Source organism: Dasypus novemcinctus, chromosome 13, assembly GCF_030445035.2.
Source record: "Dasypus novemcinctus isolate mDasNov1 chromosome 13, mDasNov1.1.hap2, whole genome shotgun sequence".
Taxonomy (NCBI): domain Eukaryota; kingdom Metazoa; phylum Chordata; class Mammalia; order Cingulata; family Dasypodidae; genus Dasypus; species Dasypus novemcinctus.
In genome coordinates, this window is record NC_080685.1 from 110,348,546 (window position 1) to 110,373,050 (window position 24,505).

General features: G+C 37.0%; 1 protein-coding gene across 1 annotated transcript in view; it reads left to right on the plus strand.

Moving 5' to 3' along the window:
* The window catches only part of DISP1 (dispatched RND transporter family member 1), a 223,307-nt gene that overhangs the window by 168,824 nt on the left and 29,978 nt on the right, over nucleotides 1-24,505 (plus strand). Inside the window, 4 exon segments of the mRNA XM_058275262.2 lie at nucleotides 17,038-17,067; nucleotides 22,167-22,290; nucleotides 23,057-23,184; nucleotides 23,513-23,610. Coding sequence (XP_058131245.1) covers nucleotides 17,038-17,067; nucleotides 22,167-22,290; nucleotides 23,057-23,184; nucleotides 23,513-23,610 — 380 coding nt within the window.

Consider the following 24,505-nt stretch of genomic DNA (forward strand, 5'->3'; position numbering starts at 1 on the left):
CAATGCCACCTCTTCTATGTGGACATTGGATTGGTTGTGTCCATTGCACCTCTATGTCAAGAGGAGGCTCAGATTCCACATGGATGCTGGATGCAATCCTCCCATTTTCAGTTGTAATCACTCTAGGCTCCATGGTGTGGTGGTTGTCCTTCTTCAACTCCATCTTAGCTGAGTGTGGTAAGTCCAATAGATCAGATTGTAGGTGCTGGAGTCTGTTGAGGCTCAGGACCTGGCTATCACATTGTCAGTCCAGAGATTCAAATCCCCTAAATATATCTTAAACCCCAACATTAACTGCACCTCCAGCAGATTAGCATGAAAGTCTTATATACTGTGGCCGTTTCTGCCTTCTTGGTATTGATGGAGCCTCTTCTTCTACCCTTTCACTTGACTCATTTTCATAATCCCTCACTCACTGTTTTTTATGTTACCTTCTCTCAACTGTTAAAATTTCAGTTCTCCATTTCTTGCCTATATTCCTCACTATTAAAGAGATCCCTATATTCACAGTATTCTATAGGACATTTTTATTGAAATATTCTGCCAAAGTATCATAGATACTTTGTAACTAGATATTGTTGACTCAGGCAAGATCTTGAACTTTGGAAGAAAGTAAAATGTTGAGGAGCAGAACAGCATGGAATTTTTTTTTTTTTAATCTATCCAAAAATAACGAACTGGCAGATCCAGTAGTCGGAGTAATTTTACTATAGATGAATTTCTGCTGTTTATCAGTGGCCATTTATAGGTAACCTAAGATTCCAGGCCTATAAGTCATTTGAACAGATATTTCTAAAACTTCCAGAAGAAAGATCAATTAAGCCTCCACACTGACCATCTACGAGTCATTAATTTAGAACATTACTAAGACTTCATTTTTATTTATTTCCCTAAACTCAAGCTAACTTGAATTTTTACTACCTAAGGTTCTACTTTAACTTTTATCTTTGGCTGTCTTAAAAATAAGAAAAGCCTTTAGGCAAAACTACTCAGTGGAGCTCGACCCTGAATGGTGGTTACACTCAGGGTGGGACATGACTGTTGACTGGGAAGGGGCACAAGGAGGCCTTTTGGTTGCTGGAACATGCTCTGTAGCTTGATCTTGGCCGTGGTTACATGGATGTATGTATATGTAAAAATCATCCAGCTGTGCACTTAAACTTTGTGTGGTTTAAGAGAAGAATGATGTAAGGGTTTTAACCCATCCCCATCCTCAATCCTGAAACTTCCTTTCAGTCAATATTCACTTGGAAGGTAGGGATAATATTCTATTAATTTTTTAAAAAGATTTATTTCTCCATTGTCTGCTCTCTTTGTCCATTCACTGTGTGTTCTTCTGTGTCTGCTTGTATTCTCATTAGGTGGCTCCAGGAACCAATCCTGGGACCTTCCAGAGTGGGAGAGAGGTGATCATTCTCTTGCGCCCCCTCAGCTCCCTGATCTGTGTCTCTTATTGTGTCTCTTCTGTGTCTCTTTTTGTTGCATCATCTTGCTGTGCCACCTCTCTGCATGGGCCAGCGCTTTGCACAGGGCAGCACTCCTGCATAGGGTAGCACTCCATGTGGGCCAGCTCACCACACAAGCTAGCTTGCCTTCACTAGAAGACTCTGGGCATCGATCCCTGGACCTCCTCTGTGGTAGACAGGAGCCCAACTGCTTGAGCCACATTCACTTCCCTCCATTAATTTTCATATTCCTGGTCTGAAGTGGAAGGGAGGATGAAGGCAGGTGGAGAGAAAGAGGCAGGATGTCCCTGAAGGGCTAGCTAAATTCTCACGTTCTCCTAGGAGAGTTTCTCAATAAACCCAATTTTAATCTGAGCTCCCATCTTGCTATTTATTAACATAGGCTACTTGAGAGTAGGAGGTATACATTTTACTTGTTACTGCTTAAGAAGTGCTTAGTGTATTTGATTCTTTTGGGAGTCTGGAGAAGTGATGGAAAAAAGGAATGATTTAATGCTGAGAAAATAAAGAGCTGCCCAATCTCTCTGCCAAAGATGATATGATAGAAGTAAACCAAGGCCATTGAAAGATTTAGGTTTTCCATATGGAAGATCCAGATTTAAGGCCAGGAAGGAGGGATTAGAAAAGGTGTTTTGAACATATATGACAAGAGCCAGCCCTTAAATTCTACATATGTAAAGTTTTCTCCTCCAGAATACCTCTTTAACCTATGACATAATTCAGGTTCTGGGAAAACTTACCATGCTCAGTTGACTTGGAATTGAATGTGAGTTTACTTTGTAAGAAATATCTATGCACAAGGAAAACATTTTGGAGCCTTGCTGTAATACTGCCCTTGGGGTTCATGCAGTTGTCTTTAGTTCTGAATGAGCCAAAAGACTTTTGAAAGTTCCTACAGGTTATTTGTTCTAAAGTATAACCAAATATATGCATGCCCTCAGAGAATTAAAATCATCATATTTGGTGGAGGCCCACTTAATATTCTTTCTTGGCTTTTAAAATTGTTTTCAAGTTAAAGATGCAAGAATAACACTGTAAACTCATTAATTCTCTAAAAGAATTTAAAATTTCTAAATTTATTCCCATCCTGGGACTTGTCTATTTTGAAGCCAAAAAAATTTGTAAAAATGTGATTCTGTGGAAAGAATCATTAGATAGATTAATGGACACACTAGCACAGATAAAGTGAACCCTACTAAGTATACAACCTTAATAAAGCAAAACTCCTTGATAAGGCTGCCTGGTAACTTAATGGGCTACTGACTTCCACCTAGTAGAAGTCACTAGAAGTCAGGGAGAATGGGGACAAACTAAAATTCTTATCTTCTGACAAGCCAGGAAATCACAGGCAATTCCCTTTCAGGAAGTGGGGAGACAGAAAGCATATCCCCATATTCCCATTACCTTCCCAACTCAGTTTCCCCAATCAGGCCAACTAACAGCTTTCTTTTACCACCACATAGTCCAGGAAGAACCAGCCTCAGAATCCCCATTCCTCCCTCCTGAGCCCCGTTACGCCCAGTGAGTAACTGCTGCTCGGTGGCGCTGACCTGTGTTAGGGTGTATTTGGATGGTTCACCCAAACCCCAGAAACCCAGGTGACAGCTGCTCAAGTGCACCATGATCAGTTCACAATTTTGTATGCGATACGTTTTCTGCAAGTGAATTTTTGAACCCCACTTGCCCTCTTAGAGCAGGAGTTTACAGAAGATGATAATTGAAACATCACAAAGTAATCAAGCAGACCTAGATTATTCAGTAAAAGGAACTGGGAAAACTGGCCTAAATATTAGGGGAAAAAATTAAGATCAGTCCTCTCCTTGTGCCAAACACCAAAATAAATTCCAATAAATTAAAATATTAACTATTTTAATATTTTAAGATATATAGGCATAATATTTAACTGACATCTGGATCAAGGTTGACTTTGTAAAAGTAAAAATTACAAAGAGAAATGAAAACTATTGATTACTTTAAAATGTGTGTCAAAAATCATGTTTAAAAGCATGCTACAAACTAAGAAAAATATTTGCCACAGTATTAAAGTAGCCTTAATATTTTCATTCTTGCTCTTTTAAACAAAAAGAAACTTACATGTAAATAAAAGAGACAAAAAGTAGTGTGATTACAATTGGTGCATATGAAATAAATTGTTGCAAATATAATGGAACATTACCTAGCTACTGAAAATCATGTTTTCAGAAAATTTTAATTACATGGGAACAACTCATAATATGAAGCAATAACACTGAATGTATACAGTATGATCCTTTGTGCCTATTTAATGTGTATATTGAGGCACAAAGGAAAAAATACTGAACAGAAACACAACAAAAATTTACAAACATTTTATCTGTGGTGAGAATATGAATGATTTATTTATTTTCTTCAACACTTTTTGCATTTTTAGACTTCAAAAAGAAAGTTGTCATAATCAAGAAAAATAAAGCCAACATTAAAACAGAAAATATAACCCCTCTTTAGAGCTCTGCTCCTTCCTTGAAATTAAAATCTATTTTAGAACGATTGAAACATTACGTTTTCAGTCTACCAAGGGTAAAGTTTAAAATAGAAAAGGTTTTACACTGCCTTTCTTAGATAGATTAGAGACTCAAGAAAAAAGCGTTGGGAACTTTAAAAATATGTTAATTAAGCCCTTGGTCATGTTTGGCCTCCTTGATAGAACCCATCAGAAGGTGAGCTGGGTGACTCCTGACCGCTGCTCCTCACAGGTGTCTTTGGTAACCTTTGTTTGTTCCTTCTTTGACACACAGTACCAGCTGCGTTATCCACACATCTGCCCTGTCTGCCACTCAAGCATTTTTGAGCACTTTTTCATTCAACTTTTTATCTAGACATTTTAAGTCTGTCTATGTAGCTTCTCAAGTAAAAAGCCAGCATTATTTTTCAAAACATTTTACTACACTATCTTACCTACCTTATGAAGGGATTATTTTTATTGTCTATTTACGTGAAGTATTTCAACATAAAACTTTGATTAGGGTAACTTGGTTTACCAGCTTTTTGCCATGGCAGAGTGTTGAAGTTGCTAAGAGACCAATTTAGGTGGTGATTTGAATGATCTGAAATTCCCCAGGAATATACAGTATAATTTCATAACTGGAACAAACTCAGAAATAATTTAATCCAACACACTTTATTTTACAAATGAGAAAAATGAAGCAGGAGAGTTAAAACCCAAGGTTTAGCAGGTTTGATATCTCACTGGGACTTTATAATACATTATCCTTAGAATAGAATAAAGTTTTCAAATTCTTTCATGTAGTGTTTGGTTATCATTGGCATAAATAATGGTCTCGGGAGTCGCAGACAGAATCTGCGGTGTTGTGAATTGAGTACAATGAAATGAAAGTTTTAGCCTAATTGCCTTAGTGCTAGGGTCTGATGAGAACATCCCCACAGCTTGAGAACATGCTGTCCCAGCAAGTTCCCCGTTGTTCTTCAGGAAATTCTCACTTGTTCTTAGTCTAATTCTTTTAAGGTTGGTTTTTTGTTTTGTTTTTTATTTTGTTTTGTTTTGTTTTAGTCTGAGACTTTTGGCTGAGAAGAAAACCCTTTTCTGTTGGTATGATTTTTATGGAAAAGTGGGCTAGAGTTTTTATTTGACCTTTATTAAAGATTTTTACTTTAGGGAAACCGACTTGGCCCAGTGGTGAGGGCGTCTGTCTACCACATGGGAGGTCCACGGTTCAAACCCCGGGCCTCCTTGACCCGTGTGGAGCTGGCCCATGTGCAGTGCTGATGCGCGCAAGGAGTGCTGTGCTACACAGGGGTGTCCCCCGCGTAGGGGAGCCCCACACACAAGGAGTGCACCCCGTAAGGAAAGCCGCCCAGCACGGAAGAAAGTGCAGCCTGCCCAGGAATGGTGCCGCCCACACTTCCCATGCCGCTGATGACAACAGAAGCGAACAAAGAAACAAGACGCAGCAAAAAGACACAGAAAACAGACAACGGGGGGGGGCGGCGGAGAATTAAATAAAATAAATAAATCTTTAAAAAAAAAAGATTTTTACTTTATTTGAGTTATACAAGTTTAATGTTTAAAGAGTAAACATGAAAAAGTTTAATGAAGAAAAGTCAATTCCACTATATATGTATATATTTTTAAAAGCATAACTAAAGAATCTTTATAGAAGTCTGAAGGAATAGCCTGAATAGTCTCTTTTCCTCTGCAGTAAAATGAAGATATCACAACAGCTGCAAGGTATTGGTTATACTGTTGGAATTCATTCTAATACAGTGGATTTTTATTGTCTTTTAAACACCCCCTCCCCAGTTTTTGTTTTTTTTTTTAATAGAAAGTGTGACTTCCAACCTCAAGCCTGTACAATAGTGAATAATATTTAGGGACAAAATAAAATATATGGGAAATGAATTTAAGAAGGATTCAGAAATCATTCTTATAATTTGGAGTTTAGATAGTAGTTCTTACATTGAACAAAATATAAACATGTTATACTGAAAAGTGAAAATCAAATGTTGGAGGAGAAGATAATTGGTAAATTTACACATTATGATTGTTTTTACACTTTTGACCTCTAGTCCAATTGGTTATGGCCTTTTCCTGTTGATAAATGAGTAACTTTAAAATTGGAACTCACATATAAAATAGATAATTTAAACTTACTTTCAGAAATGTAAATATATGTCAAAGAAGTCAAGCATAATACACAAGCTCCTGTATAATTAGCTAGTGTCAGGAAAAAATACATAAACAAGCAGAGCACATGGTCTCTTTTTTTACATTGCTTTTACTAAAATATGTAAAGCTCACAAATTAGGATTTTGTATTGAAAAGACAAAAAGGTTTTACTTTTTTATAGACAAGATACATAAAATTTTGAAAGTGAGAAATGTTTGTGTGTCTTTCTTATATTGTGTAAGTAATGAAATTGCTTATACAACATTTGATGAGTCAGGCTTAATGTAAGCATCCAAAGTACTTATAAAATTGTACCCTCAAAACAATAAATTTGTTGTAATCTAGTTTACTGACTTTACTTCAGTAGATACTGCTATTTTAAATTCATCGTACAAAGCCTTGTTATAATAAAAGTAATTTTTGACACTCTAAAAGATAAGGAAACTTTCTCAGCATGATGAGGTGCATATATGAAACACACCCGCAGCTAACATTGTACTCAATGAGAAAGACGGAAAGTTTTCCAGCTGAGATCGGGAATAAGACAGCGATGCCCACTGTCTCCATGGCTTTGCAATATTGTACTGGAAGTTCTAGCTGACAATTAGGCAAGAAAAACAAAAGATAACCAAATAGGAATGGAAGAAGTAGATTTTTTGCTATTTGCTGACAGTATGATCCTATATCTAGAAAATCCGGAAAAATCCACAGTAAAGCTACTAGAACTAATAGACAGGTTCAGCGAAAGTGGCAGAATACAAGATTAATATGCAAAAATCAGTAGTGTTTCTATACACTACTTTGAGCAATCTGAGAAGGAAGTCAGAAAAAAAAATCCATTTATAATACAGCTAAAAGAATCAAATACTTAGGAATAAACTTAACGAAGGACATCAAGGACCTGTATTCAGAAAATTACAATGCACTGCTAAAAGAAATCAAAGAAGACCTAAATAAATGGAAGGACATTCTGTGTTCATGGTTTGGAAGACTAAATATCATTGAGATGTCAATTCTCCCCAAACTGATTACAGAGTCAATGCAATCCCAATAAAAATCCCAACAGCCTTTTTTCTTTTACAGAAATGGAAAAACTAATGATCAAATTCATTTGGAAGGGTAAGGGGACATTTAAAGATGTACCCAAAAACATCTTTAAAAAGAAGAATGAAGTTGGAAGACTCTCACTCCCAGACTTTAAAACATATTACTTAACTGCAGTAGTAAAAACAGCATCGTACTGGCATAAAGACCAACATATTGACCAGTGGAACTGAATTGATTCTTCAGAAACAGACTCTCACATCTGTGGTCAAGTGATTTTTGACAAGGCTATCAAATCCACCCAGCTGGGGCAGAACAGTCTGTTCAAAAAATGGTGACAGAACTGGATATTCATAGCTCAAAGAAGGAAAGAGGACCCCTATCTCACAATTTACAAAAAAATCACAAAAACTAACTCAAAATGGATCAAGGATCTAAATATAAAAGCTAGAACCATAAAACTTCTAGAAGATAATATAGGAAAACATCTTCAAGATCTTCTGGTAGGCAGTGGCTTTTTAAACTTTACACCCAAAGCACAAAAAAATGAAAAAAAAAAAAAGATGGGACCTCCTCAAAATTAAATATTTTTGTGCTTCAAATCACTTTGTTAAGAAGGTGAAAAGGAACCTTACTCATTGGGAGAAAAATTTTCAGAAACCACATAGACAGTAAGGGTTTGAGCTCCATGTTATATGAGGAGATCATACAACTCAACGATAAAAGGACAAGCCACTCAATTACAAAATGGGCAGAAGACTTGAACAGACATTTTTCCAAAGATGAAATACAAATACCTATAGACTATAGTTACTTTATATTGTAATATTAATAGCTTTAGAGAGCAATGGCAAAGAATGTACTATATCAAAGGTCAATAATGAGTGGCATAAAATGGCATATGGGAATTTTCCTTATTAGGGTAATGAAAATGTGAAATGCATTGAACTGATGACAGCACAACTCTGTGATGAAACTGAGCATACATACTTTGGATGGATTTTACAAGGCAGGGAACCATATAACACAGTGAACCCCATGGTGAATGATGGACTGTGGTTAACAGTACAAATATAAGAACATTCTCCCATGAACTATAACAAATATACAATATTAATACATGGTGCTAATAATAGGATGGTTTGTGGGAACAGTAAACCAAATATAAGCTATGGACTATAGATAGCAGTAAAATTATGATGATATTCTTTCATCTTTTGTAACAAATGCTTTACAACAATGTAAGGTATTGGTGGTAGGGCAATTGATGTATAGGAGTCCTGTATGGTATGCATGATTGTTTTGTTAACTCACAACTTCTCAAATTGAAAAAAAAAAGATGAAATAAAAAAAGTTGTTTTTGGCATATCTAATTTATTTAAATGGTACTTAAAGTATAATATTATTAGATATAGGTATTAAACAACAGTGACTATGGGAATATATGTTATAAAGTTTATAGGATATAAAAATTTTTAATATACTTTAAAAAGCTTAGATTACATAAATGTTGCATAAAAAATATAGGGGTTTCCTATATGCCCCACTCCCAACCCCTTCCACATTTTTCCACAGTAACAACATCCTTCATTAATGTGGTACATTTGTTACAATTGATGAGCACATTTTGGCGCATTGCCAATTAGCGTGAATTACAGTTTACATTATAGTTTACACTCTGTCCTGTACATTTTTGTAAGTTATTATAAGATATATAATGGCCTGTATCTGTCATTGGAGTGTCATTCAGGATAATTCCCAAGTCCTGAAAATGCCCCGAAATTACGCCTATTTTTCTCTCTCCCTCCCCTCCGAACCTCCAGTGGCCATAGCCTCCATATCAATGATAAAAGTTCTTCCGTTGCCAGAATCACAATAAGTCTATAGTAGAATAACAGTAAGTCTACTCTAGTCCATCATTCATTCCCCAATCAAGAGGTTTCTGGGATGGTGATGACCACTCCACCTCTGATTGAGAGGGGTCTCAGATCCCATGGGGCAGATGGATGGGGCCATCTTGCTTACAGTTGCAGATTCTCTGTTCCTTGAGATGGTCATTGTCCATCATCATTTCCTTGTTAGTTTTCCTGTTGAGTCCAGTGAACTGGACAGTAGGTCATGCAAATCTGTTGAGATTCAGGCCCAATTGGTACATGGACAGGCCAAAGACTTAAGTCTCTTGGACATAAACCTATCAACTCTAGTACTAACTATAGGTTCAAATAGAAGGGACAGAAGAGCCATGTGTAGTAAACCACAACTGAGTCCAACTCTGTCACACTGGGGAGCATAAATTCCAAAGTAGGACCCACTGGCAGGGTGCCAAACTCCTGAGTTGTCTGCACTGCCTATAGTGTCTGGATGTCTTCAGAGCCCTCAGGAGCACTCCTATTTGAGGCAATATTCACTTTGGCAGTCAATGAGATCTTGCTGAAATGTGCATAAGTATAACCTCTGGAATTGACTCCCAACTTACTTTGAAATCTCTTAGCCACATAAATTCATTTGTCTTTACCTTTCCCCCTTTTTGGTCAAGTCTTTTTTCCAGTTCCATTGCTAGATGGTGCTTGGTAGACTATCCCTTGGTGCCAGGGAGGCTCATTCCCGGGAGTCATGTCCCATGCTGGGGGGAAGGTAATACGTCTATATGTTGAGTCTGGCTTAGAGAGAGGCCACATTTGAGCAACAAGAAGTGTCTCAGGAGGTAATAAAAATCTTTGTTTATGCAAATGTCACCAGATTTTTTTTCTCATAATACCACGGATATTTGTAACAGTAGATCCTCGTAATTTTAATTTATGTTTACAAATTCCCATTTTTATAAGATTCTCAAAGCCTTTCTTAATCATTAAAAGCATTTTAAGGGTTTTCCATTTTTTTTCCTCACCATTCTATACCTAGATCCCTACAGTAGCTTCCAACTGGGTCTCCTTATCTTTAGTATTTCCCCTTACTAGATCTTCCTGCACATTGCCACCAGATCAGTCATTCTAAAATAGTATTTTCATAATAACAGTTCTTACTTGAGAAACTTTACCAGTTTCCTATTTGTATTCATCACTTTGGTCTCTTGCTTCCCAGAAAACAACCCCTACTCCCATAAACTGCCTGACTTCCTATTCCCTCATAAAATGTCCTTGTTGACTTTGCGCATGCTGCCATTTGAAGGTATCTAGCAGAGATCTTGGCACAATGTTTGTTTCTTTCTCTCTGCCTCCTGTTAATCTCTCTGAAATCTACCTATTCTTTAAGATCTAGCTCAAATTCTACTTCTTATGTCATGGGAGGGACTACTTATTTTTTTTAAATGATTTTTAAATTTTTATTTTTCTCCCACCCACTGAGATGGCTCCCTCTTCTGTCTGCATGTTGTTTGCTAGTCTTCTTCAGGAGGCACGGGGAACCAAACCTGGGACTTCCCATGTGGGAGGTGAGTGCCCGACCGCTTGAGCCACTTCCACTTTCTGATGGTTGCATCATCTGCTCATTGTGACTTCTGCTTGTTGCGGCGTCTGCTCATTTTCTTTAGGAGGCAGCGGAAACTGAACCTGGGACCGCTTATTGGGAGGCAAGCGCCCAATTGCTTGAGCCACATCTGCTCCCCCAGGGACTCTTTGGACTACCGTGGACCAATATTATTTTCCCATTTGCCATTCATTTCATGTTGATACTATACCTTTAAGTTCTAATTACATTCTTGTATTATTCTCTAGTTGTTTCTTGTTCAGAGATCCTATTTTCCTGGCACCATTGTGGGAGGCAGTGGTTCCAGGTCTGACTGTGTAGGCCCTACCCCACAGGCCCACTGAACTAGATCCCTGGGAGGGGCCTGGAGTCCTGGATTAACAAGCTACTCAGGCAATTCCAGTCAGTACTGAATTGCTTGGTGTTAACTGTGCTGTATATATTTTAATTTCACAGATTTTGTATTAAATATGTTTTAATTCTTTGATACTTTGTGATCTATGTAGAATGTTGCTTATTTTCATCCAGATTATAGTTATCCAGGATGCCCTGTTCTCCCCAGATTTTGTATCAGTGAAAAAGTAATTTTTACCTAAAGTATTTGTCACATATGTATATAAATGAGTATATAAGCATTATCCCTTTTTAACTTTATCTTTTTACCTTTTTAAAAATTATACAAGTAATTCATGAACATTCTCATGAAGCATTCAAACATTACAAAGAAATTTTGCCATCAAGGTGGAGAAAGTGGCCATGGTAGTTGCTGAGGGCAGGGAGAGGGAAGAAGAGGTGTGATGTGGGGGCAGTTTTGGGACTTGGAGTTGTCCTAAATGATATTGCAGGGTCAGGTGCTGGACTTTATATATCCTGCCATAACCCACTGAATGTGCTGGGGGAGAGCATGAACTACAGGGTAAACTATTATCTATGTGGTACAGCAGTGCTCCGAAATGTGTTCACTGAGTGCGATGAGGGTGCCACAATGATGGAGGAGGTTGTTGGTGTGGGAGGAGTGGGGTGAGGGGGTGAGGGGTATATGGGAACATCTTATATTTTTTAATGTAACATCTTTTGTGTGTGATGTATGTATCTTCAAAATAATAACAATTTACAAAAATAATGGAGTGGGGGTTGGGGAGTGGGGTATCTGGGAACCTCTTAGGTTTTTTATGTTCTTTTTAATGTTTTTAATGTAATGTTCTTTGTGATCTGTTAACTTTAATAAAAAGTGTAAGAACTAAAATTTAAAAAAATAAAAAAAAGCAATGTCTCATAGCCTGCATTAGTGTACAGCATCCCTTTTGTTTGCTGTAGCAAAACAAAGCACAGGCAGGCTGAAATCAGGAAATTTGGATTCTAGGCCTGGCTCTGGCATTAACTTGCTTTTCATCTTTGTTGCATGGAGTTAAGCAGGATGACTCTTAGGGTTCCTGATAGTTCTAACAATTTATTACTCTAATTAGCTTGTGGTTGTGATGACATTCTTTTTCTTTTTAAGATCTATTTATTTATTCCCTGCCCCCTTGTTGTTTGTCCTCTTGTCTGTTCGTTGTATGCTCTCTGTGTCTCATCTTTTTTTTTTTAGGAGGCACCATGAACTGACCTGGGGCCTCCCATGTGGGAGGGAGGCACGCAATTGTTGAGCCACATACACTCCCTGCTTGTTGTGTCATCTCGTTGCATCAGCTTGCTGTCTTGCTTGCCTTCTTTAGGAGGCACCAGGAACCAAACCTGGGACCTCCCATGTGGGAGGCAAGGACCCAGGTGCTTGAGCCACATCCATTCCCTCGTTTTTATTTTATATTCAGGTAGCAGCAAGTGCTGTGAATGTTCAGAGTGGTTTTATGAATAAAGGGGCATTACATTTTACTTCACGTCAGTCTTTTGCTTTGCTCCTTAACTGATGCATAAATGCTTTTTTCCAGTGAAGAAGCAGTGATGGTAATACTAGTTGTAGTAGTAGGAATAATCATAACCTGTTTTCTTTTGGATGGTGCCTGGCAGTTTACAGAAAGCTGTCACCTATACGAGCTCATTATTTTTAAAACTTTTTATTTTGAAATCATTCCAAACTTACAGAACAATTGGCAAAAACAATACAAAACCCTTACAGAGAACTCCAACATACTCATATCCACCAATTTTAATATTTTGCCATATTCTAACTCTATCATCTGCCTGCCTATCTACCTACCTACCTACTTACCTACCTATCTTTTAAACATTTGAGAATAGGTATATACATTATACTCCTTTTCTTTTAAAGATTTATTTTTATTTTTTATTAATTCCCCCACCCCCACCCCGTTGTCTGCTCTCTGTGTCCATGCTCTGTGTGTTCTTCTGTATCCGCTTGTATTCTTGTCAGCGGCACTGGGAATCTGTGTCTTTTTGTTGCATCAGTTCTCCGTGTGTCCATCCCCACTCCTGGGCAGGCTACACTTTTTTTCTCATGGAGTGGCTCTCCCTACATGGGGGCCACCCCTGTATGGCAGGGCACTCCTTGCACGCATCAGCACTGCACATGGGCCAGCTTACCACATGAGTCGGGAGGCCCTGGGTTTGAACCTTGGACCTCCCATGTGGTAGGCAGATGCTCTATCTGTTGAGCCAAATCCACTTCCTGTAAATTATGCTCCTTGAACACTTAATACTTTCATGCATTACCTGAGAACAGTGATATCCACTTAAGTAATCACCTTACCATTATCAAGTTCAAGCAGTTTAACATTGATATAAAACTTACAGTCTATATTCCAGTTTTTTCATATGTCCCAATAATATCCTCTTGGACGTTTTCTCCTCTGTTTATTAGGAGATCCGATCCAGGATCATGTATTTCATTTAATTGTCATTTGAGTGCTATTTTTTTAAATTGTGGAAATTTATATACAACATCACCTTTCCCATACCAACCAGTCCCAAGCATCCAGCTTATTTTTAAGGAGTATCCTTTCTCACAAATTCTGAGAAATTAAAGGGCTTAATCATTCAACTAAGGAGTTAGACTTTACCTTACATCTCTTGATTTCTAAATTGACTATTCTTTAAAGATGAAAATTTCTTTATACTTAAAATATTTATTTAATATATGCTAATTTTTTAAAGGAAGTGCTTGGTAGTTATTAGGTTCCCTTTAAATATTAGTCCCTTGCCTGCAACCTTTTCCTCCCTCCTCATTTATTTTAAATTTTGTGCCGTCTTAAAAGGTAGTATTGGGGTTCTGCTCAGTTACAATAGTCTCACATATCAAGATGACCAGCACTTTTGAGTCACCATCTCTTGAGTATTCAGGAAATACACTGTGCAAGAAGTAGTGGTTATTGTTATCATTCGAATCACTTGAAACCGACCATAAATATTTAGCACTGGTGCATGAAAGATGGATTAGAGGCCAAGCTGAGCTTGTCTACAGGGTGTCTGTTTTATCTTCGTAATAGAAGCCAAGTGTGCCAGTGGTGATTCATGGAAATGCTTAATGATGAAGAATGACTTTATTTTAGTTGGAAGTCTTTTAAAGAATGCTCATGAAAGTGTGGATTCTTTACCTTCAGATGCTTTCTTCCTAGCATACCAGCAATTGAAGTTACTACTTATTTATTACTATTTTACAAAAAAGTAATATGGCACCATCCAGTGTAATTGTTGAGGCTAAAATGTGCTGCTTTAAGCATTTTCTTGCTTAAATTTGGTTACTACCTATAAAGTATATTTCCTTCATAGCATTTTAGTTGTTCGAAAATACGCAAAAACTATTTTTTCATAACTTTGATATTCCTGAATGCTAAGAAGAGCTATTTGGAATTTATAAAAGCTGATATTGTCTCTTTGTAAATTGTGATATTAATTCTGCAGCAATGTGATAGAGTTCTCTGGACTGATGGGAAGTGTTCATGGTTTAGTATTCCCATTTCTCTCAACTTCCAATGTCCCTCTCTGTCTAAAAATTATTAAAAGAAGGTGAGGGAAACAGGCAAGGAAAGACACTGACAGAGACTGTAGCATTTCCACATTTTTTTGTCCTTTTAGAATGCTGTTCGTATCTTAATGAAAGCTATGATTTTAATTCTACATCTCTCAAAAGAAAAGATACTTCTTTTCCTGTATATGAGATTAATACTTTATGATTGCCCCTATGTTTTTATCGCCCCACCCCATCCCCTCCTGGTTTTACAGACAGACACATATACATACAGGTCATTGAGCAGCGAGAATTGAGTTCTCACTGTAGCTCTGCTACTGAACGTGGGTGACCAATAACAAACTAAGGCCCATCTCTAAAATTAGGGTTGGAATGGAATGCAACTGTATGTATTCTTTAAGATTCTTTCCAATGCTTGCAATTTATGAGGGTGTTCCATTTTGATTTTAACATTTTTAATGGGCTTAGAGTTCCTAATAAAGATACGTAAATAAAGCATGAGCTTTAGAACATATTGTATCTTTCATATAAAAAGATTAATACAAAATGCATTCTAGAATATAAGGCCCATAAAGTTTGATACTCTATTTGTCTCATTCACTACTATACTAGGAGTTAGATTTTTTAAAAAGAATAAATACATGTATCTTAGTGAGAAATATAAAATGGAGAGGAAAATAAGAAAATGAACTTTAGATCACAAAGAAATTCTAAAGTAGAGTTCCAACTATTGGAAGAGTAATAGCTTGAATTAGAAAAATTAGAGGACAGACTTTTGTGTTCGTTTCCTTAAAGTGTGGGATAGCCTGGTGGAAGATTTCAGGCTAGGTGAGGATAAATAAGTAGGGAATTATTTGGTTTATTCTGCAAATATTTGAGTATCTTTTATATCTTAGTGTAGTGATTCTCACATCTTTTGGTTTCAGGACTGCTTTTCACTTTAAAAAAATCAAAAGAGCTTATATTTATATGGTTTAAAGCTATTGATGTGTACCATATTGGAAATTGGAACTGAAAAAATTTTAAATGCTTGTTAACTTATTAAAAATAACAGTAAGTCCATGTCCATGTAAGTCCATGTTAACCTGTTTCCTTAAAAATAATATTTTATAAAACAAAATTTTGTGAGATGCATAACATTGTTTTACCTTTTTGCAAATCACTTTTATGTCTACTTAATAGAAGACAGCGGGATTCTGATATCTGCTTCTCTAGTCAGTCTTTGCAATGTGCTCTTTTGGTTGAAATGTATAAAGTATGTGAAGAAGACATGGCCTTGCACATTTGTAGTTGAAAACAAAAGGCCCTCACAGACCCCATGAAAGGGTCTCAGGAATTCTCAGGGGCCTTTAGACCTACTTTCAGAACTGCTATACTTGGGAGTAGTGAAATGTGAGTAGTTTTTATTAAGGGTTTACCATGTGCCAGTAAACAGGAATAAAGAGTTTAGAGGTCAAGACTGAGTTGGAGTTTGGAGTCTCTTAAGAAAAGTTATCCACTGTATTAGGGGCGGGAGTGAGGTGGGGACAGAAGAAGGAGAAGGAGTAGTAGCACAGAGCACAGAGAAAATCTGAGTGGAAGTTTGAGCCAATAGTTGTTAAAGTGGGTTAGAGAAATTGAAAGATGGAAGAGCAGCTGGTATCTTAAAGAAAGAGTTATTTCTGCTACAAGAAGATATTGAGGTCCTGTTTTTTAAAACAAAAGTATTGGGCAATCCTTGATAAGGAAGGAAGTAGCTTAGATTGCAGACTTAAGGATGTGGATTCCTGTTGTGAGAGAGACAAGCAAGTCTGGTGGTGATCGGGCTCAGGGATCCTTAAACTGCACATTGTGATTCCATTAGGACAGTACCATCTGGAGTCTGAGAAGGTGCTGCTTCCTGACTAGTCACTCCAGCATACATCTGCTGGGTAGCCAAGAAGGCCAGATTCATTGTTAAATCATGTGTGTTTAAAATCTCTCCATTAGATTGTTTTTTAAAATCCTTCCATAATTCTTCCATAAGGAGAAGTAAGTAAATTGTTAAGAACATTATGTAGGAAAACAGATGTGGCTCAAGCAATTGGGCTCCCATCTACCATATAGGAGGTCCGTAGTTTGATTCCCAGAGCCTCCTGGTCAAGGCAGGCTGGTCCACGCAGAGAGCTGGCTCGGCAAGGTGACGCAACAAAAAGAGACACAGAGGAGAGACAATAAGACATGCAGCAGACCAGGGGAGCTAAGTTGGTGCAAGAGATTGAGCGCCTCTCTCCTACTCTGCAAGGTCCCAGGATCGATTCCTGGTGCTGCCTAAAGAGAAGACAGGCAGACACAGAAGAACACACAGTGAATGGACACAGAAAGCAGACAACAGGGGTTTGAGGATATAAATAAATAAATAAGTCTTTGAGAGAAAAAAAAAAAAGAACCTACGTAAAGTCTTTGTTTACATTATAGTACTTGATTCTGATTGTTTTTCTTTGCTTTTTTTTCAGACCATGCAGACCTTTCAAGTTACCGAAAAGGTAAAATAATATCATTTTATTAAGTAGTAAATTTACTTGCATACTTTGTCCCTTCTACTATTTTCCCCACTTCCTGACAACATTTCCAGCTTCCCCATTTATATTTTCATGAAGGAAAAATAGATTTCTCCTGGTTGAGGAATCTTATATCTCCAAAAGTGGTTTTAATTTCAAGGTAGATCTTGAACCCTTACGTTCTGTTTACATTTAATCATTTATTTTGTCTGATTATTTTGCATTCTTCCTTGTAATGGATTGACTTCTTAGTGTCTTGCTTGTTGAAGAGAGATACTGTTCTGCCAACTGCCATCACTTGAATTCATGGCAGTTTATTTCAGGTGGTTTGTTTGTACATCTTTCTAATATTAAGATGAAAGTTTTCTTTTATGTGGAAATTTAAAAATTTTGTCTTTTCAGTAGAAAAACAAAATTTTAAATGGCAAAGAGTTTCTGAATGAAAAAAATAGCATACTCTTGTCAGATGTCCTTATTCATAGTGGTTCCTGATACAGTATCACTACACTCCAGAAACCCTTAGTCATCTTTGAAATTCAGTTCTCAAAGAAACTTAGATGCTAGAAAGTAGGCGATCAGGATAAATGCCAGAGGAATGAATGAATGAACAAATCCCAGTGAGAAGCGTCAAGGGCGAAGTAGAGGACTAGTTTAAAGACTAGTTTAAAAGGAATGAATGAGAAAATAATAATAGGGGGAACTTCATCAGTCTGCTATAGAAATTAAAATTGCAATAGGAGATCTTTAAAATTTATGAGTAAGGCTTTCATTATTAAATCTCAACTTTCTTGTCAATTTATCTTTAGTTCTCATAGTTATTTAAGATAGCTATCATTTGGCTAGTATTACAGAGCTAGTAAAACCAAGGTATAAATCAGATTATAAATCAGTTCCATGTAATCAATTCCATGTAAATGATGTGGAGTTTTAAGCACCAGGCAGTACTAGATTATCCAGTTTTTAAGGCTGTAATAGCAGAGCCTTGAAGTGTTTTCTGAAGCAAGCCCTGCTCACACATTCCTGCAGTCGGGGTAGAGCACATTCTTGGGAAGTGGGATGAGTTGATAGGGAATGAGTCAGAAGACTGATCTAGCTTAATTTAATGTTCAAGACTCCAAACCAGAGAATACATCCTTTTAATCAAATAATATTTAAGGTAGATTAATCTTAGAGTGAACTTCATGAGGTTAAAGTACCTTGGTGTCTTCTGTTGGGAATCCAAAGAAAAAAGGAAATGTACACATTTTTCATTTCATGCTGACAAAGTACAATGCCTGGATCCTAGCAGGAAGAATAGTAAGAGGCTACTTTAAATTTGAGAAATAAAATAAATAATAAAAGATTAAAGGCAATTTTCACATTGAAAGTACCATAGCAGGCAGGGCTAGGAAAGATGTACATACATATTGTGGGGATGTCATTGTAATACAAATGGCCTTTTTAAAACAAACTTTAAAACATGCCCCTTTAGCCTCAGTTGGCTCTGTAAGACAGTTCATTTGTTTTGACAGTTATTTCTGACGTATATACCCAATAATAAAGTGGCTGAGGATCTGTGGGTATGTTTAAGGGACTTCCCACTGGGCAGTCGTGAAAAACCTAGCATGGCAGTGATGCCCTGGGCCAGGATGCCAGGAGCGTGCACACCAACTCAGCTCTGCAGTTCCCATGAACAAAGTCACCTCACCTTGCCCTTTCTCTCTCCTTGTCCTGGAAAAAAGGATGCGTCCTTGAGGTCTGTATACCATTTGAGGCTTATCCTTTGCGTGGGGATGTGACCCTCTATACCACGCCCTGGATAGAGCTGTAGGCCTTAACCCAGGCAGCTGGTACAGCTGTAGGGTCTCAGGGGAAACTGTCACCCTGTCATTCCCTGGGAAATTTCTGCATGACATATGTGTAACCCAGGTGTTAAGAGTGGGACTGCATTTACAGTTAAGCTGTGGTGTTGTCTAAAGATTTCCAGAATTGGAAAAGGGGTAGAGGAGCAGGGGAATGAAAGACAAGCACATGATATGCAGAAAAGCTGGTGATGGTGAAGGGAGTGGTCCTTTGAAAACTCTCCCAGTGCACATGTGGTTCACATTGCAAAGACAATAATGTGCAGGACCTGAAACTCCTCAGGTACCAGGAATGGAGTTAGCGTGCATAAAAGAAATACAGCTGTGAGGTTTATAGGCCGTTTTTAATTTCCTTTTCTTCTCCAGTTTTCCTGTTTTATTAGATTTTTAATCTTGATATTACAACCATTGTCTGGAATTCATATTGTACATGAAACTTTTTTTTCCCATGTGATTTCTATAGCCAAAAGATATCTCAGAATAGACAGCCGGAGAGGTCGAAGGAGCCTTAGCAATTTTGTGGTGATTAAGAAAAACGCTTGTTTGAGTAAAACTTACTCAGCATAGTTGGGTCTTTCCCCCATCGTGCTTTATGTACTCAGGATGGTGATCCCGTTTCTTAAGTGTGAACGGTTGTCTCTAGGAAAGGTTAGCATGTGAAACATCTGCTGTGTGAGTAGAATTGTAATATAGTAAGGTTAAAAGTGTTTGGAAGAAATATGCTGAAATCACTAAAGCCGTAAAGTTTCCATATGTAGTCAGTGCACGTAGATGGGCTAGAGCAGTGCTGTAAAATCAAAACCAAATGTTTTCAAAGGGAAGAAAAGCAATTATTGAATGAGGTTTTTAAGGTTGCTATGCATGTGTGTGCAGATTTTTCAAGAACACAAAACAAAAAAGTCATTATATGGGTAAATTAAACCACAGTACGAAAACTAAGCAATTTAGGCCCCTCTGCCCTCTATTGCTAGCCTATTTGTAGGTAAAAATGCAAAACTTCTGGTTCATTTTAAAGGAAATTGATCCATTTAACATAAAGTGAAATGAGTAATCGTATAAGCCTGGAGCGATTTTCATTTCAGAGGGCTGATGTTTTAAGGGTATAAAATGTAAAGGACTCTGTAAATCTGAAGCAATGAACAAAAGGTCTGAAATGTGCTATTGAGACAAAGGGCCTTATTACTTCAAAACTAGTGACTTTCGTCTTAGTTTGCATTTGGTGGAGGAGGAAGTAAAGTATGAAGAATATTTTTTTGTATTGGGTGTGTTCTAGAAATGTAAAAGCTTGTGACCAGTTGGTATTTACATTTGAACAACCACAATCAGCATATTATGATTTATATGTTTTCATTGCGTTCAAAATATTTCTTAAAAGGTTATTCATCTTAACTAACATAATTTTCGTTAATGAGTCTTTAAATTCAGAATTTGCAGTCTAGTGAATAATGTTCAAACTTGGAAACTTCTAGATCTATGTGATTTTATATAGAGAGATTAATCAATAGAGTGGCTTAAGAATTTAATTTTTAATGTGAATTTTTGGGAAGCAGACATTTATGGCAAGTTTAGTTATTCCTAATGTCTTTTGTTTCTCTTGTGTTTGAAGTGAGAGTTGATTGCATAGTGGTTAACCAAACTAGCTTCCTAGCCATTTGATTTTGAAAAATTACTTAACCTGCCTGTACCTCAGCTTCATCTCATAAGGGTGATGTGAGAATTTAAAGAGATGCTAATCAATGGAAAGCCCAAGAATGACTGGTGGTACTCAGTGAGTGTTAGTAGTTATTGTTATTTTCATAAGATTACTTTTTTAAAAAAAATGAAAAAAAACCTATGCCAGTGCTCCCTTAAGTATAATGATACTAAATTTACTTATCACAATTGTAATTTGAAGTAAATATTCCCACAAAACCAGATCTATGCAGTTAAGAGATGAGAATGTAAAAATCAGCAGTCTCTTCCTAGACATATAGTTGGTTTTTCCAGAATGACATTTAGAGCCACAATCTTCATTTGTAGCTGCTATTGTGATTTTAAGAAAATAACTCATAATATGAGTAAGAAACTTATTTTAAATGAGTCAGGAATGACTCTCACAGCAGCCAAATGAATTAATATTATTGCAAATCTGAGAGTAATGGGCTACAAGTTAGATTTTGTTTTGTTTTGTTTTGTTTCTTCTAACAAAGATTCAGGAAACCTGAATTTGGCAGAATACATTTTGAATTTTAGGAGAAACTCTAGCCAGCTTCTCTTGGCCACTAAGTTCATGTTAAGACCTGGAAGTATGAAGATGAGAAGGCAGGAACCATGTCCTCTAAAACCTGATGGAGAGGGATGCAGAAACAGACCTTTCAGTGGAAGGCAGTGAACGAGGATGTGGGAGGACATCGGGAAGAAAGGGCTTGTTGGTCGTATTTGGTAAGGGGAAATGAGAAAGTTTCAGAGGTGTGGTAAGAGACCAAAGCCAGATTGTAGTGGGATAGAGCGTGAAAGCCCGGTAGGTACGAGTGGTGGTTCATTTATTCAATAGCTATTTATTGAACACTTTCTAAAATGTGCTGGTCTAGGTACTGCCTCATAGAACTCATAGTCTAACAGATATTTTCATTTTAGTTTTGTAATGTCTGTTTTATATAGATATATGATTTTTTAAAAAGAACACTTGGCAAGTGAGGAAATGGAGACAGGGAATATACTTTTTTTCTGGACAGTAGCTAGAAGGAAAGTTATAGGTCAATGGGAAATTTTTGGTTTGGTTTGATTTAGTTTGGTTGTTTTTAAAAAGATTTATGCTATATGAACTTATTTATAGGCTGAGTTTTAAAGAACTGATAGAGTGAAGGTATGGAGAAAGGAAATAACTAGAGAAACAAAGTTCTAGAAGAGACTGAAAGGAGGATGGATCCTCTGTTAAAATTTGTTAAAATATGTTTACTTTTCTTTCTGCTTATGAAGTGTGGATTTTAGGTATTCTTTTTCCCAGGCATAGATGAAGGTATAAAATGTTATTTGTCAGACATAGAAATAATTCTAACTCGCATATGGCCAGTACTACTTTATTACAAAAATGAGAGAGGAAAATAATCCTATGATTTTCTACTACAATTACTTATAAATCCTTATAAACACGTTAGATCTTCTGTTGACAAATACCTGTGCTGGGTCCTAAATATGAAGACTTAACAGACAGCGCTCGTGGCTGCTAAGAGGCTTCTCTGTGACTTCTCTCTGCCCTTGTAGCTATGCAGCCCTGATAGCCGACTGGCCGGTGGTGGTCTTGGGCTTGTGCACCGTTTTGATTGTGGTCTGTGCCTTGGTTGGAGTTTTAGTGCCAGAGCTTCCCGACTTCTCTGATCCATTGCTGGTAAGGAGAGTTGAGCCAACAGAATTTGTTTCCTCAAAAAATAAAGTATTTTAATACATGTTGGATTATGTTATTTAATACCCAATTTCTTTTAAAACCTTTTCAAGCCATCAGTAAGTACCCAGTTCTCTTTCTGAAAAAAAAAAGACATGTTTTATCTGTTTTATCACGTTCTTAAAATGTCAAAGAACTTAACTTGCTTGCCATAAAAAATCTGGAGATTTTGCTTCTTGGTCCCCATATTTCAGCTTAAAAGCGATAAATTAGAGCATCTGCATATTATAAAAACATTTTCATAGACTTTAAAACTGAGTCTCTTTTTTTTCCCCCAAAGAAATTTTAAAAATTTTGAACATTACTAACAAAGAGCAACTGTTTTTAAGTAAATGTTCCTCTCGAGTGGAGCAATGAAGAAAATAGTGATCAAGGCAATGATACTATGACATGAATAACATTTTAATTTGACCGTATTTTTTATAACATAGTATTTACTAAACCCTTAGGGATAAATTGGAAAGATAAGCTTCTGATAAGTTTTCCCCTCTCTTCCTGAGACAAGTAAAATACCAAAGAGTCAAACCTGTTTTGTCAAAGTAAAAAGATAATCATTATCATGTCAACTCATCTTGCTTTAATGCAGGTCACCTCTGGAGTTGCTGTGAGGAACTGTCTCTGTTTTCATTTGAAGGCTATGTATCACCTTGAATTGCTTTCCCAAGCTGTTACTGTAACTACACTAATGGGAATTTGTGATATTTTACCTTAGGGTTTTGAACCAAGAGGGACTGCAATAGGCCAGAGACTGGTCACATGGAATAACATGGTGAAAAACACAGGATACAAAGCAACATTAGCAAATTATCCTTTTAAATATGCAGACGAACAAGCCAAAAGGTAATCATTTGTATTTATATAATTTTTAGACAAAGAGTTGCTCAATGAATTCTACTTTTAAACACCGCCTGAGCAAAAAGTTTACATGGACAAATGTGTGACTCAAAATCTTTTGCCACTGAATTTAACTTGCCATTGTTTTTTTTAGGATTTTGTTGTGTTAGGATGAAGAGGTGAGGTGATTTTTCTTTCTCTCTCTTTCAAAAGAGAGAAAATTAATGTTGGTTGCTTATCTAATCCTTTCTACTTGATTAGAAGCAGTAAATAGGCCCTGGCTTTGAGGATATGCAGTATACTTATGGATCTTGAAATTGTCATTCCATTTCAGCCATCGTGATGATAGATGGTCAGATGACCATTATGAAAGAGAGAAAAGAGAAGTTGACTGGAACTTCCACAAAGACAGCTTCTTCTGCGACGTTCCAAGTGAGTGGCATCGTAGATAAACAATCACTCAGCAGCAGCCTTCAAGATTGAGCATGATTACAGTCTAGACGGATAGGAGTGTGTGATACATAATCACACAGTGTCAGCTGTTCTAGTGTGCCTAAAGAGATTTTAGCTTAATTAATATTATATTTTACTTCTCTAGGTCAGTCAGCCACTAGTTTGAACTTATTTACCATAATAAAAAGCAATAAGAGATGACTGAGTTATATTAAGTTTTAAGGAAGGTATAAATCTAATGAAATTCTTTAGCTTGGCCCATATTTCAAGTTATTTTTTAAATTCTCTGTACTACTTAAAAGATATTTTTACATGACATGACAGTACTTTTTTTTTTATTGAACTCTGAAATAATCTACTGTATTACAAAAAAAAAAAATTAAGGTTTTGATTCATTCAAAAAGCCTATATTAAAGGCTAGAGCCTTCTGTGTGCCCGCCTTAGATTTGGCACTAGAGGTAGAGAGCTGAGTAAAGTCAAGTCTAGGTGTCCAAAGCTTGAAGATCTCGGGCCTGGCATGTGATAGGAATGAGTAAGGCCGGCTGGGCATAAGGTCGTAGCAGTGACAGTGATCGTGGGGAGCTAGAGTACCTGCCCTCCCTAAAGAACCCAGCTGCTGTCTAGATGCGGGGACCCCGGTGTTCCAGGACCTTCTCAGAGGCCAGGAATCCAGAGTTTAATGTGGAATCTCCAGCTTTCTAAATGTTGGCAACAAATTCACTAGGCAGGCTAAACAAAATTTATTGTAGTTGATAGTGAGCTTAATCACTCTGTAGCTGCCAGGGAAGGAGCTCATGACCTAGAAAAAATATATATAAATGTGTAAGTCACTGATTAGCCCTAATAATAGGAAGGAGGAGTTGTAGATAATTAC